General features: G+C 52.1%; 7 protein-coding genes across 7 annotated transcripts; 3 read left to right on the top strand and 4 right to left on the bottom strand.

The window, feature by feature from the left end:
* Positions 1-646: 646 nt before the first annotated feature.
* Positions 647-1,959, bottom strand: CORC01_09900 (uncharacterized protein; the record flags this gene model as incomplete). The annotated part of the gene is made up of 2 exons (XM_022621529.1): positions 647-721; positions 1,198-1,959. The coding sequence occupies 2 exons, from the start codon at positions 1,957-1,959 to the stop codon at positions 647-649; spliced, it is 837 nt and encodes a 278-aa protein (XP_022471955.1).
* Positions 1,960-2,942: 983 nt separating this feature from the next.
* On the top strand, positions 2,943-3,814 carry CORC01_09899 (LysM domain-containing protein; the record flags this gene model as incomplete). Its single annotated transcript, XM_022621528.1, has 2 exons — positions 2,943-3,441; positions 3,522-3,814. The coding sequence occupies 2 exons, from the start codon at positions 2,943-2,945 to the stop codon at positions 3,812-3,814; spliced, it is 792 nt and encodes a 263-aa protein (XP_022471954.1).
* Positions 3,815-4,494: 680 nt separating this feature from the next.
* On the top strand, positions 4,495-5,565 carry CORC01_09898 (uncharacterized protein; the record flags this gene model as incomplete). The annotated part of the gene is made up of 2 exons (XM_022621527.1): positions 4,495-4,507; positions 4,694-5,565. 2 exons carry the CDS (start codon positions 4,495-4,497, stop codon positions 5,563-5,565), a joined length of 885 nt encoding a protein of 294 aa, XP_022471953.1.
* A 1,430-nt stretch (positions 5,566-6,995) lies between these two features.
* On the bottom strand, positions 6,996-7,265 carry CORC01_09897 (uncharacterized protein; the record flags this gene model as incomplete). Its single annotated transcript, XM_022621526.1, has 1 exon — positions 6,996-7,265. The coding sequence occupies one exon, from the start codon at positions 7,263-7,265 to the stop codon at positions 6,996-6,998; it is 270 nt and encodes an 89-aa protein (XP_022471952.1).
* A 764-nt stretch (positions 7,266-8,029) lies between these two features.
* On the top strand, positions 8,030-8,650 carry CORC01_09896 (uncharacterized protein; the record flags this gene model as incomplete). The annotated part of the gene is made up of 1 exon (XM_022621525.1): positions 8,030-8,650. One exon carries the CDS (start codon positions 8,030-8,032, stop codon positions 8,648-8,650), a length of 621 nt encoding a protein of 206 aa, XP_022471951.1.
* Positions 8,651-14,091: 5,441 nt separating this feature from the next.
* CORC01_09895 (fungal specific transcription factor domain-containing protein) lies at positions 14,092-16,677 on the bottom strand (the record flags this gene model as incomplete). The annotated part of the gene is made up of 1 exon (XM_022621524.1): positions 14,092-16,677. One exon carries the CDS (start codon positions 16,675-16,677, stop codon positions 14,092-14,094), a length of 2,586 nt encoding a protein of 861 aa, XP_022471950.1.
* Positions 16,678-18,066: 1,389 nt separating this feature from the next.
* Positions 18,067-18,753, bottom strand: CORC01_09894 (uncharacterized protein; the record flags this gene model as incomplete). Its single annotated transcript, XM_022621523.1, has 1 exon — positions 18,067-18,753. A coding segment is annotated over one exon (687 nt), but the record flags the coding sequence as incomplete, so codon positions are not given.
* Positions 18,754-18,969: the final 216 nt, after the last annotated feature.

The raw sequence follows: 18,969 nt of genomic DNA, 5'->3' as shown, positions 1-18,969 counted from the left end.
GTGACTACAGAGGCAGGCACCTTGTGAGAAAGAAAGTTGTAATAAAGAAGGTAGGAAGTTGGTTGAGAGGTAACAAGGTCAAAAGAAGGTTGGGTAGTTGGCAAAATGATTGTGAGGAGCGTACTCCGTTGACCCGTTTAGATAGAGTTGCTAACCGCGCAGCAGTCTTTATATCATTCTCAGAGTCAAAAAGAACTTTTGTCTTCCCCTTAGCCTTCTCTCGACTCTGAAGCCATGTTGAAGCATTGCCCGAATCCGGTCAAGAGTTCTGGATCTCGTTCCGACTCCTCCCTTGACCTCAACACCCCGCATGACCTATACTGATCATGAACAGGTTTAAAATTGCGAGTAAGCACTATTGGATTAACCGACCAGAAAGCAGAAAGGATGTCACTTCAACGAGACATAAAACCTCCCGGCCGTCTGTAAGTTGCGAGATCCTTGCCCCTCTTGGGCCCCTGTTGGGGGCGAAAAAGGCTGCCTTGCGGCCCTTGCCTCACGATCACCTTTGCTATGCCGTCTTTCCCGATGCTCTTTATGCTCACAAGCGTGCCTGAAAAGGCTTGAAGCTTGGCAGTCAAATCGTAGAGTCTTGGCAGTTGAACGCAATTTTACAGCAAGCGATCCTTCACGCATCTGCCCCTCTTTAACCGGCGCGAGCAGCATCTGAGTTTCCCAGACGGAAGACGTCCGAAGGATCGAACAAGTGGAGCTTAGAACCCTGAAGAGAGAACATGCTTAGAGTTAAGCTAAACGAGCAGTCTGGCGGCCGCCATGCAGCGGGATGAACCGCCACCCTCCGGAGCTCGCCAAGCCTGGCCCCCCTTCCCACCTTTCTTCATCTTCCCCTGCATTCAAGGGCTCAGAAGTTCTCGATCTCATCCGCTCCCGCAATACGTATCCATAGCACCACCTTTAAATCAAATCAGCCCAATGATATGCTGCTGTTGCCTGTAGTAATCTAAGTTGAATCCTTCAAGCAGGGTCACCTGCAATTTATCTGCAGGAGGCACAGAGGACGACGCAAGGTATCTATGTTCAGCCCGATCTCGGACGAATTGTATAGACTTTTTGCTTGGATATGAAGAGGCAAATTTTGTTCCAGATTCGGGCAATCAAGTGTGGAATCCAACTACAACCTAGACAATCTCACATCATGACGTGGAAAATTGCACCTAATGTGGCCGCCAAACACACCACCCCTCCGACCACCAGCCCATGACCCTCGTTGCCCGCCGGACACTCAATTGGTGGATTTTGAGCCTCACACGCTCGAGCAGTGACAGAGGCGGAGATGCTCGACGCCTCAGCCTCGCTGATCTTGATCTGGCAAGGGTTCGGCGTGACCGTCGATGATGCCACCACAGCACACGTATCGCCACCTGTCCAGCTTGAGATTCCAGTGGCGTTGAGGGTGTCAGTCACGCTTATGGCGACACCGGCGTCAGACGAACATCCCTTCTCGTTTGTGGCGGCCACGAGATCCACACTCTGCCCGGCGTTCTTGGTAGTGAAGACGACGGACTTGTAGGTGTTGTTGCTGGTGATGTCGTATGGGTACTCCAGGGAATCCTTCGTGCAGCTGAACCATCTCACAGTGTACCTGATCTCCCACGTCTTCTCGACATTGAAGTCGACGAAGCCGCGGTACTCAAAGTACGGGTCGCTGCTGGAGAAGTTGGCCCATCGCACATCGTATGCTGTGGTGTCAACCGCGTCGCTCTTGTTGTCGTAGTTCCAAATCGAAAATGTGATCTGGGGCGCGAGAGCCGGCGCCAGCGGGGAGTTTTGGAAACCAAAAATGATGGGCAAAAGCGGCGTGGGCGCATACGTGTCGTTGCGTGGGAAAACCAGGTCAACTTCCACGATGCCCGAGTTGTCGCTCGCAGCGGCAGCTCCGAGGATGGTCCAGACACAGGCCAGGAGGGACCACCGGCTCGTCCAGGATAGTACGTGCATGCTGACGCTCTACCAAATTTGGAGAAGCTTGATGGATAGCAGCAGCTGATGTCGTTGTCCAATGTCAATGTCTCGGCTGGGAGGGGCAGAACAGCAGGCAACGATTTCGTTGTGATGGAGAAGACGAGGCACGGAAAGGTCAGAACATGGAATTTTATACAGATGGATGGGCTAGAAAGGTACTTGCCGTCTCCACAGTCCCGGGGAATTTCCCGCCAACCTGCTCAGTTCAGGCTGCTTCTCCGATGTATTTTGGCCCCCCTTGCGCGGATGACGGGAAGAAAGGAGTTGAATTAAGCAGAAGTCGCGTTTGTGCCGATTGGCCGGCTTGGCGCAAACAACGCCCTTAATAATATGACAGAAACCAACGGTATTGATAGGCCCGTTGCTCCCAACATCCTTGCTGCGGGTACCTACGGACACATAGTACATTTATGGCATCCTTCTCGGCAGCCTTGCCAATGAGCGGGAGCAGGAATAAGCAAAGATCACGCGTGCGGCTCTTGGCGCCAAGGTGGTACCTGAAAGACTTGACCTGTCTCGGCAACTTTGGACCGTTCTCCATCCTTCTACGCCACCATACACCACCATACGTTCAGGGTCATACCTACACAAAAGTCCAAAGAGTGGATTTCGGGTTTTAGCCGTTGTCGACCGGGGACGGGCCTTTCCTGGTGTAAGCCCGGTGTAAGCCGGGCCACGATATTGACTGATTCTCCTGCACCGTCCTTTCCAAAGTTGACTTAGTTCCCAAGATGTGGATGTGATGTTGTCAAGGTCGTCGAGAAGCGTGCTTCTGCCTCGAAGGATCACGGCTAGCGAAATTTGAACATCGTCTTGGAGAGAAGGTAGCTTTTGCAGAATTCAAGTATAAGACTCAGGCTACGATTCCGCCCCAAAGTGTCTTCTTCTCGTCATCAGCAACATCACACTTCTCTTGTCTCTCTTTCAAGGCCTCACTCCCTTTCAAAAGTTCCAGCAAAATGCAGATCACGCACTTCATCGCCGCCGCGGGAGTTCTCCCCGCCATCGTCTCTGCCAAGGCGGCTCTCTCACGCCGCGCTGTAGACTGTGCCTTCTCCACGGCCGCCAGCAAAGGCGACACATGCTCAACTTTTGCGAGCAGCTGGGGGTTGTCCGTCGATGAGCTCCAGAATCTGAACCCCGGCATCACCTGTCCCACCCTCGACACCAGCAACTCGTACTGTGTGATCGGCACCATCACTGACGACCCGGAGCCGACGACCACGACTGCCCAGAGCACCACCCTCGTGACATCGACTACCTCCAAAGCGCCAACCACCACCACCACCACCACCACCGCCGCTGCTGCCCCAAGCAACTCCCCCGCCATGCCGGGCCTCGCAGCCAACTGCGATGGTTTCTACAAAGTCTCCTCTGGTGACTCCTGCGACGCCATCGCATCCAAGTACAGCATCAGCACGGCCCAGTTCAAGAGTTGGAACACCGAGGTCAACGCTGGTACGTAGAACTTTCATTCTCTAAGCCATGATATGGCAAGCTTGCTCTTGATCCCAATAATCTGACAAGTTGCTGAACAGACTGCACGAATCTCTGGCTCGACTACTACGTCTGTGTTCACGTGCCCGGCGCGGCCACCACGACGCAGGCTCCCACTCAGCCGACGACTCCGCCCTCCACCGGCCCCACGCCCCAGATGCCCGGCATCGTCTCCAACTGCAAGAAGTATTACCAAGTCAATTCCGGTGACAGCTGCTGGTCCATCTACAGCGGCGCGGGCATCACGTTTGAGCAGTTCCTCTCGTACAACACGCAAGTTGACTCGACCTGCAGCAACTTGTGGCTGGGTTACTACGTCTGCACTGGCGTCTAGACATCCGTCGCTTTTTGGCGTAGCTGAGTTTCACAATGATCTATTGCCTTGGGTCAAGGAGGTGCCGAAGCCGTTTTACTTGATCGCGTTGGCATCTCGTTTGACAGACTTCGGTGTTGTCTCTTTCGAGTTATATTTCTTATTGGAACCACACCCAGCGTTTAATTTGGGAGAGCTTATTCACTTGTAGATATTATTTCTTCCTTAACGTATAAAAATAAGTACTTGTTTCTGTCCATGTTTAGAACATCTCCACAGCCCCTTTTTACCTAATGGACAGCTAGTGTGGCTGCTTGGAGAAGAACATCCTTACATTCAGTCTTCGTACTCCTTCATGTAAAGCCAAGATGAGGGCAAATCAAAAGCCTTGGTTGAAGCTGATGCTAGTCAAGTTTTCCTTGACCTTAAACGCCCAACATCTTTTTGACAATCAACCGGTGTCTTCACCTCAAACGAGTATTCTTCCAGCTGTTCCTACTCAGCCCCCCTATTCATGTGGTTCTGGATAGAACGATCTGATTTCTAGAGCACTACATGGCTTTTTTAAAATCTGTACAAATCATTCTGAGTAACACCTGGACACCGGTTGATTAATAAAACCTTGGAGCTCCCTCTTTGGGGTTGGGCGATCAGATCTGTATTTCTCCGCCTCTAGGCATCAGTCCCCACTTGCGGAATGCATGACCCTCCTCGGTGCGTTTGATATTGTCGAGACCAACGGAAGGACAACAGCCCCAATCCTAATTTTCCCATGAATTTGTGATGATGAATACCCCTTGGCCTCTTTGAAGTGGCATTGTTCATCGTCTTTGTAAAGCTCACAAATCCTAAGCTACTCTGCACGGGTATACTGACCACTAATTAATTCTTGCCCAACAGTGTGTCGCGTCTGCGATCGACTCTCGTTCGACCCAGTGCCAGACGTCCCCTCGGACGATGAAGACGGCGAAGACAATGACGAGCAGCCACACCAAGCACCGATGATTCCACTCAGGCGCAAAAAGCTAGATGCACTCCAGTTCGTAGTCTTACCTGCGCCTAGCCACGATGGCACGCCGACGTACGCCGCGTACTTGAAACCAAAAGTCGCGCCTCAGCCGGACGACTGGGATTATTCATCCCATCAGCAAGCCCCCTTTGGTATGGTGGTCTATGACACAACCCCCTCGTCGACCCCGACTCGAGCCGCCAAGATGGCGCACGCTATTTCTCGTCGTACACTTCGTCGCAACGTCGAATGGGGACGGGAGAGGATAGAAGTCGTTTGCTTCCCTCTCCCATCCCATCTCACGGCCCGCGAGCGTGCAACAGCCTGCATCCGCCATCACGGACACGAGATTCGTTCCCGCGTCGTCATGGAGGACATTGACGACGCCAAGTTCTGGTTCCTGCCTGAACGCTTCCAAGATGAGTGGTACGGCCGCGGTATCGCCATTGTCTACCGGCTGGAAGACAGCTGGGAGGGCGCTTTCGAATGCGACGAGACGGACATCCACATTGAAGAGGAGGGTGCGCAAAGTCCATACGGCAGCTTTGCTACAGTCTACTGGCGGCCGCGCGAGGAAACCTGGGAGTACTACGAAGACGAGTTTCGTCCCGAGAATCGAGTGAAAGTGAGAAGGTATGGGTTAGAGAGCATCGGTAGGATGTTGGGGCGGGAAGGGGTTGGCAATAGTATTAGGGGCTTTTATGAGCATTTCGCGCCCGATGGAGTTTTGGACCGAGAACTGGCTGTCGCCAAGACCAGGTAAGAAGCCATGAGCCGCTTTATTATTAACGCAAAACGCTGATTGAACTTGCAGAAGACTTGACGAAAGAGAGCATCCTTCGAGGAAGGGACTATCAAGAGTTATGAGATGTGCTTGTGCGAGTGATTAGATATGTTCTTATGGCCTTGGTCACTTTTTCACCTAAACATTAACATGGTGTTCCATCAGAGGATCGATTCTTCATGGAGCGCCATCGCATAAATCTAGAGTGGTCTTTTATGACGCTCTACGAGGGGTCAGCGGTTTTGCATGTTGGGCCGACAAAGACAGCAGAACTCGATTCACAAGTCTCTTCCTTCAATTAAAAGCGAGGGTACCGGCCAAGAAATTTGTCGAGATAGTGTTCAGGATTGAATGCAACTTAAAAATGGACGTGTAGAGAGTCAGAAACTGACCCGGAAGGTAGACGTCAGATACGGGAGGGGACTTTCGGGCAATCAGCGAAATCCATTTTCAACTGAGCTGCTTAAACGGCCTTCTTATTAGTCCACTGAAATGACCGTAGGTTTTTCCAAAGATATGAGAGACTCTCACGCAACTAAACTCTGTCATTGATTGGAAAGAGGGTGTTGTAAAGACCGCATAACTCTCATCTTGAAAAGCCTTCGGACCAAACTGTCTGGACGTATGAAACTATAAACTGGCTGGATCTTGAGGCAGTAGATCAAGAACTTTGTTCATCGTCTCCGGCATGCGAACAAAGGGAAATTTCGAGGGACGCTCGTGGAAAACTTCGGGCTTGCCAGCAACGGCACTGGGTGACGCAAAATTGAAATTTATTCAATGCCAAGCAAACAGCTACACGTGCTAGAAACTCTAGGTCTTCACAGAGGACGTGTTCTTGGAGATTTCGATCAGGTTTGTTTCCACACTCCCAATTTCATCCCACGAAAACTCGACATTTGAGCATAAATAATAAGGCGGCAACGAAAATTCCCACACCAACGCCCTGGACCAAGCCTCTTTCCCGTAACTCCTGTACGACAAATCAACAGTTGATAGCACCACCCGTAACCCTGGCAGCTAGTATTTATGTTCGCGACATGAATACGATCAAAATCATTTCAAATTCTCAATGCCCTCATAATTCATCCCGCTGCACCCATTATTTCGCTCTCAGAGAGATTCTGCGTGCCTCCTTTCGTTCTGAATAAATCTCCACGTGTTCACTATCAGGTACCCACGGCGGGTTACCTTGTTGTGTAGATGACTGATTATGGTGCCTTCGTTGCCTTGAAAAGATTCGTGTACAGGTTGGTTGTGCAGGGTTCGGCCATCGAATGTTTGCAATGGCAAACTTGATTCTTGTCCGATAATGAAATACCGGAAATCTGTAAAGATGGCGGACGTTGCAAATTATATCAAGGGTTGTTCAACGGTCGATGTTTGGACCGCTAGAGAGAGCCTGCTCTTCACAGGCTTTGGTAGTCCGATGTGTGAGGTTTCGATGTGCGGCTGGTAGGCTGTGAAGTTCTGTGGAGGCCGCTGAGCCAATTCCTGGCCTTTCTGGTATTACCAGTTACATCCATTGTGTCGTATTTTTGAAGGTCGTTGCGATCGCCAAAGGCATATTCTGTCTTTTCGGCCATTGCAGCCTTGATCTTGGCCTTTTCCAGAGTACGCTGCCTATCCGCTGCCAAGGCCGCTTGAAGGGGTCTTTGGTTTCTTGGGTAGACAGGCATGGTTGTGAGTGATGGAATCTCAAACAGGATTGTGACCAAGATGCAGGGAATAACTTGGAGTGGACAAGAATAGGCCTATTGAGGTAGGACGAAAACTGGAATGTTTTGTGAACAGCACGGAGCACGACTAGCTTGCACCAGGAAGCATGGCTGTAGTACTTATAGCTCCGGCATTCGCGCCACGTTTGCTCTCGAAGAGAGACACATGTGATTGATTTCCAATTGAAATAAAGAAAACAAAGTCCCAATCCCCGCCCTTAGGTCGTCATCTTGTCGCAAAATGCGAAAGTCCTTAAGCGGTGTCTAGTAAAAGCCACGAACAGACCGACCCCGCATACTCCGAAAGTCCGAGGGACCGGTGGAATGAGAGCCAGTTGTCCCCGGCAGAAACCAGCCACACCGTGGCGCTAATTCAGCCCTCCAGATTGGGGGACATGCTAAATAATCAGCCATCGGATTAGTAAAGGACCTATGAGTGATCCTTACTTGAGGGGAAAGTTGTCGATCGCCTTCAACACGTGCTTGGGTGAAAGGCAGCGCCAATCAGCATAGGGTAGTATACCTATCCTGTTGAATGCGTTACGCAAACGTTATCCTCGCTTGGCTCAAAGTGTTGTTTGATAATAATCCATCTTTTCAAGCCTTGGAGGAAGTAGAGCATTTCTAGTCACCATCCTCAACCCTAGTTCTTCATCGACATTACTCCGCTCTCGCCTTCGACCATCTACCGGGAAAGAGGTAATTGCCGATCGTCGTTCTCCAACATGTCGATTCAACGCGCTTTGAAAGTGACCAGCACCGCAGAGGCACAATCCTTGTACGACGACTGGGCCGAAGACTACAATCGCGACCTACTTGGCGCGGACCAAGATTATGTCGCCCCAGTCATTGCCAGCGAGCACGTGGTGAAGTATATCGGTCCATCCGCAATTGCAAAGTCGAAAATCCTGGACGCTGGGTGCGGAACAGGCCTCGTCGGGGCCAATCTGGCCAAGCTCGGGGCGACGCAGATAGATGGGATAGATCTCAGTCAAGGCATGTTGCGGGTCGCTGAGCGATCTGGCGCATACCAGTCTTTGAGCACTACCGACCTATCCCGGCCGCTGTCTCAGGCCCCGCGGTCCTACGATGTGGTTGTCTGCGTCGGTACAATGACCGAAGGCCATGTGGGGCCCGATGCTTTTGACGAGTTTGTGAGGATTGTTCGCCCTGGTGGGTTCATCATCTCGACGGTGTACGAGGCTGTATGGGAGAAGAATGGCTATAAGGAAAAGGTCACCGCGCTTGACGAATCAGGGAAAGTGAAACTCTTGAGTGATCAAATGGAAGATTATAGACGCGGGCAGGGAGCGCGTGCGGTCATGGTGGTTCTTCAAGTTCGGTGACGAAAGCCAAACAGTAGATTGACCACCGAATCCAGCAACTAGAGGCAGACAGGACTATCATATACGGGAATTTGTCATCAAGGGACAAGATGCAAGTCCTCAAGCGTAATAGATATATGAAGATGTAGAAAGCAGGCTGCAAGGACGCTTACTGCTCAATCCGGATGTGTCGGTCTCTGGATCGTCATAAATGTGTCTTTGGTCCTGCTGCTAGGTTCTAGACTCAACATCCCTTTGCAAAATGGTAGAACCGCTATGCCTTTCCTCGCTGATCAACAGAGATTACTAATCCAGTTAATCAGTATCGTGGACGAGAGAACCAGCTTAAGGGACTGGAGGACTCTGGATTCTCTAGTAACGCAGCATGAGACCAGCTGGAGAGCGTCTTGATCCGGTGACCTTCGGTACGAAGGGTCATATTGAGGCACGGAGGCACGAGGCGCAGCCGCGTGCCCGACCTCGCCCCCGCCGCCTCTCTCCCTGCTCTAATTTGTTAGCCCTCGGTCGAGCTACTTTTAAAACGTTAGTTTTAGGGGGGTCTTCTCCTTCATTATATCCATATTAATATACTTACCGACCCTTACTCCTTATCTTTCCGCCTTTTTCCTTTTAATAAATAAGAGCTTTATTTAATAGCTTAGCCCGACTTTTATTTAATACCTAAGACTAGCCTAAATAACGCTAGAACTAAGTTACTAAAATAAGTAGCTTCCTTAACTTTTAAAGAATCCCTTATCAAAAATCTCTTATTATCTTAAGTATATTCGCTATAGAATAAGGCTGGGCCGTTTAGTAAGGCTGGGAATGGGGGATTAAGCCGGTTTTATTAGACTATGTAGGGCTTGGAAGCTTAGCTAGCTAACCTGTTTAAGTAAGGTAAGCTCGAGCGACATTCGTAGACTTACGTCTCCGACTTCCTTTACCGAGTAAGGGATACTTCGATCCTGATGAAAAGGAGAGGGGGGTCGAAGGACCTCTCTAAACGAGCTTAAAATAGGTGGGAAAGAAGGGGGGATAGTACCGAAAGCTTGCAATTAGGGAGGAAAGGCTGTCTTGAAGGCCAGAGTCGGCGATTTAGCTTCGCTAGTTAAGAAACTGCCTAGCTGCCAGTAAAACAACCTAGCCAGGATCAAAGTATCCCTAACTTGGTGAAGGAAGTCGGAGACGTTGCCCCACGAAGGTCGCTCAAGCCTACTTAAAGAGGTTGATTAGGAACTAACGGTCTGAACGTGACAGCTGTATTCCTCCTTAAACCTCGTCCCCCTTCATGATCTTGTTAAACTCTACCTGCTCCTCCCTATCATTGTCCGCTCTAGTGCTTACTTTAAGTAATTATCTAAGCAAATACGTCAGGTCCCTCCGCTTCTGGTCACCGGGCGTCGAATTACCAACCCCGATTTAGGCCATCCTGACGGTCTACTTAATCAGCCTGCGAGGGAACATTTCCACCTCCCTATCTACCTTATACCGAAGTCGAAAGCCTATAAATAGGTTAGATAGAGACGGGGAAGTTCATATCCGGGCAGGGAGTCGGTGCTGATTGATGTGACACGTTATCGTTGTTGAACTTATCGTGGTTGAGAAGTTGGTAGACCTTCTGCCTGATGCGGTGGAGTCCATCCGACAGTGGGGGAAAGTTGGATCGCTGCACGAGTCAGAGGGCCCTGTTGCTGAGGCTACTATTATTGCAAATTTCGCCAAACTATCAATAATTGATAATAATCCGCCTTGCTAGCTCAATCGGTAGAGCGTGAGACTCTTAATCTCAAGGTTGCGGGTTCGACCCCCGCGTGAGGCTCAAATCCTCACCGCGATTGTCCAAGCCAATCTTCGGGTTATCTCTTTTTTTTTTTTTTGGGGACCTGAAGAAGATTTCTCTCGCCATCGCGCTCGTCTGTTCTTTCAATGAGAGAACGAACGACCAAGTACGGACAAGCAGTCTATTGCACCAATGTTGAACACATGCATGAACCAGAAGCAATGGAAAGTTGTTGCAAAAGATCCAGACATCATGGCCCCTCTGGTCTACCACACGAACAAGCGCGAAACCCTCACCATGGAGTACAAATCATCACTGACACGAGCATGCGACAACCAAATGCCCAGAACCCCCGATTCCGCTGCACATGAACATAGCAATTGATGTCTCAGGGCATCGGGCGCAATTCAGTCAAGATGGCGAAGAGGAGTGTTGATTAACCCTGGCAAAGCATGGGCCTACTGTACCCATCATCATCATCTCTCTCACGTTTCGCGACGCGCAAACTAGTCCGCGGGGAAATACACTCGCAACACGCCAGGCCATCGTACAAGAGTTTGGGAACCTTCGCCCCCACCACGGGGATACACAAACACTCGATAACGGAAACAGCCTAGGCGACCCTGTAAAACACAATCATTAAACAAAGCCCCAAGGGGGTCAGAGCGTTGATGTTGATGATCCAGGGTCCAGGCCACGGCTCAGTCAAAGAAGGTTGTGCCTGACCTAACCATCCCGGAGCGCAAAATCCTCTGGCATCAACCCGGTAATCCCTCCCTCCATGATCGCCGGCCCGGGTTCCCGCGGATCACCAACTTGAACTAGCGGATTTTCATTCCCTGGGCACGGAAGTTGGAAGAGGGGGAGGGGGAGGGGATTGAAGGAATGGACCATGAGGTTCATTCTCGTTTATTAGCGAGTCTCCGCCAAAAGGCGGGCGGAAGAGCCCAGCCGGGGCGGAGGGATTGGCCGCTGTAAATGACTGAGAAATTCGTTAAAAAAAAAAAAAAAAAAAAAAACAACAACCCACCACACTCTACCTGACAGAAAGGAGGGGGGGGGGGGGGGGGGGGGGGGGGGGGGGGGGGGGGCGGATTGGCCAATGAAAAAAAAAAAAAAAAATTTAAAAAAAAAAAAAAAAAAAAAAAACGGCCAGTCTCTATACTTTTCGCGTTGGAGAGGCTTGTGGACTTGTGGATATGACTTCGAGATGTACAGCTGCGGCAACTTGAGCTGCACCAACAAAGGCCTGAGGCTATGTAGGCAAAACCCAAGCCAGGGAACTCGAAGACTGTTGCTGACAATCAAGCCTATGCAGCATCACACCCATTCCCGGGAAAACTTGACTTTGAGATAAAGAAAGGTTTCCCGTCCATCGTTGCGTCATGTATGACACGCATCTGCTTCCGGTTCCCGCACGACCGTGAGACTCGATCACTAGCTAGGGCACCATCGCGGGTAGAACAGGAGGGTGATGCTCACTAGTTTGATCGCGGCCCTTTTGCTAGAGACCAGAGTGGCCATGTAGCATCATCTACGAGCTCTCTACCAGGGGAGGGGGGGTATCTGAGCCTTCTTCATCCTAACGGGGAGAGACGATACAACCCCAACCTCCCTTTCTCCATCCATCTCTGCTTCTCTTCGGGGAGACTCCCCACGCTCCCTGTTTACCCATCCTCAACCCCCCGCTCCATCTTGGGTTACCTATGGACGGGTGGCAGTCGAGTCGAGCATGCTACGGGACAGCCTGTCACCCGCGTCAAACTCGTCTACCCCACGCGCCGTCGCAGCGCACCATCTACAGGGCAACACCAAACCCAGCCTCTCGACAAACAAGAAATACGCAGTGAAGCCCAACTGTGGGGTCGGTGCGAGACAAGACAGGGGTTTGGAACAGTGCAGCCGCTGAAGGATTGGTGCGATTGAATCTGTATCAACTTCATCCAAGTCTCTTCAAGAAGCAGAGGGACGCGCAACACTTCGGTTCAAAGTGAAGTTTAGTGTAGCCAACAAACAGTCACTTGCCCCTGGTGTGACAACACCTGTGTCACCGGCTCTGTCAGAAGTGTGAGAAGCTACTCTATAGACCGCCTCAATCAAGGGCAGGCAACGATTGGAGTTATCGTAGGCGCTGAACGGGGGGGGATCTTTGACAAGCCACCTCAGGGTATCAGAGCGTGGTGTGCCAAGAGATGGACGGAGTCGCCGCCGAAAAACCCATTCATGGTTGCAGGCAAAACAGGCTGGCCGATAATGCGATTCTGACAGTTGGTGTTCTCGACGGTCGTAGGCCTTGCAGATGCGCGATCCGATGGGGTTTCCATAGCCTCGTCGTGTCCGCAGCCAAGTGCCATACACTAAGACAATGAACCTCCCCCCGAGACCTTTTTTCCGAAGCTCTTCGCGGCATCTCTGTAACCGAATCGCCATCAGCCAGCCATTTGGGATTCGCAAAACTGCTCGTCAGTCGTAGCCCGGAAAGTCGCCGTCATTATGAAGCTTGGTCTCGTGGTAAGTCCCAATCTGCTCGCTTCCACTTGTAGCTCCCGTTTAAATCAAGAAGCCATCCAATCTTTCCAGCTCTTGACTAATTCTTCACAATCCAAAAAAAAGGCCCCCCACCCCAAGGGAGGAAAGTGATGTTCATCGTGGTCTATAGTAAAAAGAACCCGCGAGTACCATGCCTCTGCGAGTTCCCCAGACTCATTTCTTGCTTCGTTTGTTCATAAAAAATCCTATGTGCAAAAAAAGAGAAAAAAAAGCTTAGGCGGCATGACCCTTGTCCTTTTCCCGAAATTACCCGTACAACCCTCCTAGCAAGCGTGCGATTGAGCAACAAAAAAAGAAAAAGTGGTGGAAAACGAAAAGCCAGCAGAATATGGTAGGCCACCATGTGGGTAGACAATGTCAATAAAATGAAACCCCAATTCAGACCGAACTCAGCCCCAATTCATCCTCTTCGCTGGGCATTGCACCAAAGGGGAAAAAAAAGGCCCGGCCTCTTCCCCGTCCACTCCCTACCCTGCGCCTCCTGGCTGTGCCGCGCCCGTTAGGCAAACCAACCCTATGCTGGAGCCTTTTTTTCTCTTTTTCTTTTTGAGAGAGTATACAACTCATTTTTACCAGGCTCCGTCTTCCAGCGAACCGGGCCATGAACAAATAAGGGAGTGAACAACCAGGAAAAGCGCTTCTGGCTCAACTTCCGTACCTCTCCTTCTCACCCTTGCTGTTTAAGACAGTGCAGACATTAAGGTGTTAAAGAATGGTCTGAAGGGGGCCTGTATGGCTACGTCCGCTCAGAATTTGGGGATTCCAATGAGAGAGAGAAAATTGGAATGATTCGAGCAAAGTAATCTTTTTGTAAGAAAATGAAGCTGATGAGAGAAAGTCGAGTGAGACATGGTAGAGCCTCGTTGCCAACGCATTATCGTACATCGGAGTCGCTTTTCGAGTCCGGCTTACTGTCGTGGGACCATAATGATAAGAACCCGTTCGTGGACTTGAACATGGTCTACATGGCTTCATTTCCGTGACGTTCGTAAACAGTCATGATGTGTTGCCTGTTGTTTGTTCTGATGTAATTAAACATCAAGAAACATTGTTATGCAGCTCCTGGGGGACTCCATCGATATAAGGTTCCGAGCCGCCGGTCAGCCCCGTGCTGTCCTAGATCGAGCTCTCCTTAAATGATGTTGGCGATGCTCAACCTGTCCTGGGGCCGGCCCTTGGTGCTCGTCGTGGGGCTATGGGCGCTGCTCCCCTCGCCGCCGCCTGGTATCATGCTCGGCAACGTTGGCGTGTCTTCGTTCTTCATCCCGGCGGGCAAAGCAGATATCCAAGTGGCGGATGTCGGCGTGGGAGTTGTGTTGCCCGAGGCCAGGCCTCGTATGGCCGCCTCGAGGCGCTCCCATCCTCCCCATTCCTTAACTTCCTCCTCGCTCAACCCGGTTCGCTGCTCTGCACTAAACAGACCACTGCTGGCGCCACCAGAAGCTATAATCGACCCAGGGGAAGTCGGGGAGAGGATGGCCTCGCGCTCGCCTCCGGCCCAGACCCAGGCCGAGTCTGGCGCTGCTTGCAGATCGGCACTGACATACGCTAGAAGCTCTTCATCCTGCATCAGTGCCTCCTGAAGCGGGGTAGGTCCGGGACGGCCCTGAGGAGGAGGAGGCGGGGCGAATGGTTTTGGAGGTGTCGTGCGGGCGATAAATGCGGCGTACTCGGCGCGCTTGGTACCTAGTGTAGACACGAAGAAGGCGAGGAACCGGCCACATGGGATGGCAACATCGCGTTTCGAGTCAATGGCTGCAAGTGCACGTAGGCACGTCGTTGCATGGTCCCAGTGTCCCGCCAGGAGGAGGAAGAGGGCACAGCGGAAGGTATGGGCAGTGAGGAGGGCCGTGGCACCGTCTGCAAGGGCCGGGGTAGCGCGCGAGAGGAGGGACGCTGTGTCAAGAGCCGTGTTATTGCATTGGTCCATGGCGGCCAGACGTACATCGAACGGGCAGGTCGGAGCAAGATTATGGCGGTGTAACGCGAGACGAGCGTGCAGAACGAAGATATAGGGCGTCAAGAGGTGAGGAAATATTTGCCCTGTGCTGGATGTCTTGCACTCTGGGGGGAAAGCTTGCTGGCAGGAGGTGAAGTGGTGATCGAAGGTTGCGAGCCTGGTGGGCGCCACGATAGGGGCAACCAGCGTCTTGATCAGAAAAGAGTATGACCTGGTGACGTTAATCAGAGCAAGGAGGGAGTGATTCAGGGGCTCGCGGCCAGGAGGCACCATAATGCCTCCCTCGTGAATGTAGTGGTCGTCCACGCCGGCAGGAAGCGAGACGTCGCAGTCAGTGTCGTCGATCAACACCGGTCGTCCAAGATCAAGAGCCAGACTCCTGTCCAGGATGTAAGTCGTCCACCATACCCGCCGGCGCATTTCGCCTTCGATAACAGGCCACGGTCCGGATTCCGAGTACAACCCCAGGTCCTGACCAGCTCGCACTGCCGTTCCCAGCCATGTCCAGGCAGCTGATTTTTGATTCATCTCGTTGAGGCACAGTATAATGAGGAGCACTGTGCGTACATTGTCGAGAACATAGTCGTTGTTCCACGGGTCAATCATGCCTCTAGCAACTTCCAACAGTTCCGCTGCCCGAAATGCGCGATGGGGATCCTGGCTGAAGAGACTACCAAGTGCTAGAGCCGCGAAGAACGTTGATAGCCACGCTGGCTGCACTGATTTCGTATTCCCGATTCTGTAAAGATCGTCGACCCCCGTCTGAAATGTTGGCCAGTGAAGAATAGGAAACATGGTGTGTGCGGAGCCATAGTACGCGTGTAGAAGCTGTTCAGTCGTCTGCCTCGGAGGCAGCTCGGGTCTCTGAGGGTCGAACAATGGCGTCGCAGGTGCCTGGCGGTACTGGACAGGTGCTTTCCAGATGCCCCGAGAGAAAATGCGCATATTCGATCTTGCACGTGCTAGATCGTGAATAGCGGCAGGCCGCTTTCTTCGCTTGGGGTGAGTTCCGACCTCTGGTAGCTGGAGAGGTAGTTGTTCGAGGCCATCCGGATCAACGTCCATCGCCCCGTCCCGCTCCTGGAGCATTCTTCTCAAGTTGCTGTTGTCCCGCCGTAAACGCTCCATCTGCTTCTCTAGGTCCTGCACCTGCTTGATCGAGGACATCCGCCGATTAGTCTCTTTTGTGAACTGGCACTTGACATTACGACTTGAACACTCTGAACAACTCGTCGTCTCTGTGGCGTCGCATTTAACCTTCCTTTCGCGGCATGCGTCGCAACTCGGGTCTTTCCTTCTCTGCCTGTACGCCCGCTTCTGGGCTTGAGAAATCGGGGGTAGTGAAGCTGTCGACGGGCCAGGTGTACTTGCCACGGAATCGGTCGAGGGTAGCGAGTCGCGACCCATCATTGAGCCACCAGTCACCGGTGTGTAGGGCGTGAAGACGTTTTGGTTCATCGGTGGTAAGGGTGGAATGCCAATGGGCTGAGGTGGTGGTGCCGTAGTTGTTCTCGCTCCAGTGTTCATCATACCTCGCGGTATGTACTGGGCAGGTTGCCTTGGAGATGTGGCAGAGGAGACTGAAGATGAGTCGTACGACCTGGTGGAGGGATTAGGAGATCGTGGATATGGGTTGTGCGACGACGCAGCCATGGCGGAACTCTGTTCGACAGACCAGTGCTCGCGAGTCTGGTTCAAAGGAGACTCCACGGGCTCCCCAAGACGGTGGACAATGGGCAAACGATGCTCCACGAACATACAGACGGTTTGTCGAGGCTGGCGGAGGGTATATTGCCGCACTGGACTCAACGCTCGGCTCAGGATCTCGAGACAATGTGTAGACAGACAGTCTCTTTGGTACAGGATGTGGTATCCTACAGGAGAATGAGTGCTGTATGTTGAGCAATTCGGGCCCACTCAGGATTCGTATCTCTCCGCGTCTGAGCAAGGAGCGCACACCGTTTATCTTCGGCGATGTTGAAGCGTACCCGTTGTATTGTAACTCTGTGTCACCCCAGGCCGCCTAGATCTCCAATGCCCAATGGCTTGCTTGTCTGAGCTCCGCCTTCCCAGTACAGGGCCGCAGAGAAGGCGAGAAAGAGGCACGGCTGCCGTGCTGTCTGATACCGCTGTTGAAGACGCTACCAACAACCGGCATCTGTTACGCAACAGCTTGGTTAGCGGGTACACTATTCGTTATCCGTCGAGAAGGCTGTCGACTGAAGTGCTATCCAAGCAAGTAGCAAGCAAGAAACCAAGCAAGTGTGGACGAAGGATGCCGGTGGGGAAACAAACAGCAGTTGTAGCTTGGCCGGAGGGAAGAGAAATGTAAAGAATGGCAAGCCGTGTGGCTCTGCGGGATGGTGGCAGAAATGTAAAAGACTAATAGCGAGCGGCGTCTAGTCAGAGCAACGAGTAAGCGGGTAAGGTAGACGGACCAGGGAGGCTAAGGCAAGGCAAGGTATGGTGGTCTTGGGCCGTCATGTCACTCGACGGGTACAACACCGCCGGAGGTTTTGGTGACAATGGTTTGCGGTGCCCTCAAGGCATCAGGTCTGGACTGGATCCTGGGCTCTCCGCGCGTTGAAAGCAGAATCGGAAATATTATCTCTGGAGAGTGGTGGAGGGCTGGACGGAATCCCTGCTGCCGCTGGGCCCAGGAAGCAAGGAGGGAGAACAGGGCTGTGGAAGATGCTCATCAACCAAAGTAACTAACGTGTTTCGACTGGAGAGTGGGCGCTGCTGGGATGCCAGGGTCCCGGTTCAAGAGAGCAGGGGGTCCATGAACCTCGGACAAGTCGCCAGGAAACCCCATGATCCCTGCCTCCAAGCGTCGACACCAAGAATTGGTAATGGCGAATCGGCAACAGCTTCGAAAATAAGGTCGCTGTGCCGCGAATCAATGGCATTTCCCGCCGAACAAGCCCACTTGGACTCGGCTGGGGTGCTTTTCTCAACCTCTTGGGCAAAGAAGCAGGGGGAACGCGAACGTGAACGTGAATGTTGATGGTCCCCAAGACAAGGATTCGGGTTAAAGGGGGCTGATAAGTCGATATGGCTTGACTTGTATGATCGTGGGTACCACGCGTCGAGCTCCCTCGTCGGGAATTTTGCAACATGTGGGCCGTACCAAGACAGGAGAAGCCGCTACAACATCCAGAGGAAACGGGCTCCAGGACAGAGGCACGTACGTATGGACATCAAATTTGCCCTTATGCAACCCTCATCTGGGCTTGGAGGGGGGGGGGGGAGAAGAGGGCTTTGGGGCAAGATGCCATGTGGATGGGGGTAGGCAGCCCGTCTTTGGTTCGGTTGGCTTGCTAAGGTAAAATCTGCAGGAAGCTCTTCCGCTTCTGCACTCAATTGCAGGAGACTTGCTGTTGGAGCTGTTGAGAATCGACCGGCATTCTTTCGGGTTGTACCACTGACACTTTGGTGCTGTGGGCTGAGGTCGACTACTTTAGGACATGATGTGCATCGAGAATCCTCCCAGCAATTTTTGCAGCAGCGGGCAGATGGTCCAATTTGGTCCAGGTCGCTTCCATTTTCCCCTTTGCATCTGTCCCTTGTCTCGCATTCTTGTGTCTGCGAGACCAGGCTGGAGGCAACAGAACAGCCGATAGACGAGCCGACCATAACCAGCCGGGACGATGGACATGCGCTTGGTGAGAAGGGGCCGCTAAGACGTTCGTCGGGAGCTATCGAACAATGATCATTGGGGGGATTTCGCTGCGACCGGCCACGAGGAGTCGCTTGGGTATTTGGGCAAGCATAGTCTTGGCCACGCAACCGCGTTCCGATCTTGTCATAAAATCTGGCATAAGATAATGTCCGTTGATGTGCTAGCTAACATTCGAGGTTGAGGGCGAGCGACTAGCCGATACCCGGGCCGGGTGAAGAGGCGGTTTGGTGATTTGGACTGGAACAAGGACATATTCCGGCTTCAGACGGGGAGGAACCGAGACAAATGAAACAAGTGGCATACGTACCAAACTTGACGGTAGACTACAAGGCAAGCTTCTGTGTTCCAGACCGTTTCGCTAAACTGCT

Source organism: Colletotrichum orchidophilum (genome assembly GCF_001831195.1).
Source record: "Colletotrichum orchidophilum strain IMI 309357 chromosome Unknown Scaffold_93.1, whole genome shotgun sequence".
Taxonomy (NCBI): domain Eukaryota; kingdom Fungi; phylum Ascomycota; class Sordariomycetes; order Glomerellales; family Glomerellaceae; genus Colletotrichum; species Colletotrichum orchidophilum.
This window is presented reverse-complemented; position numbering and strand designations above follow the sequence as displayed.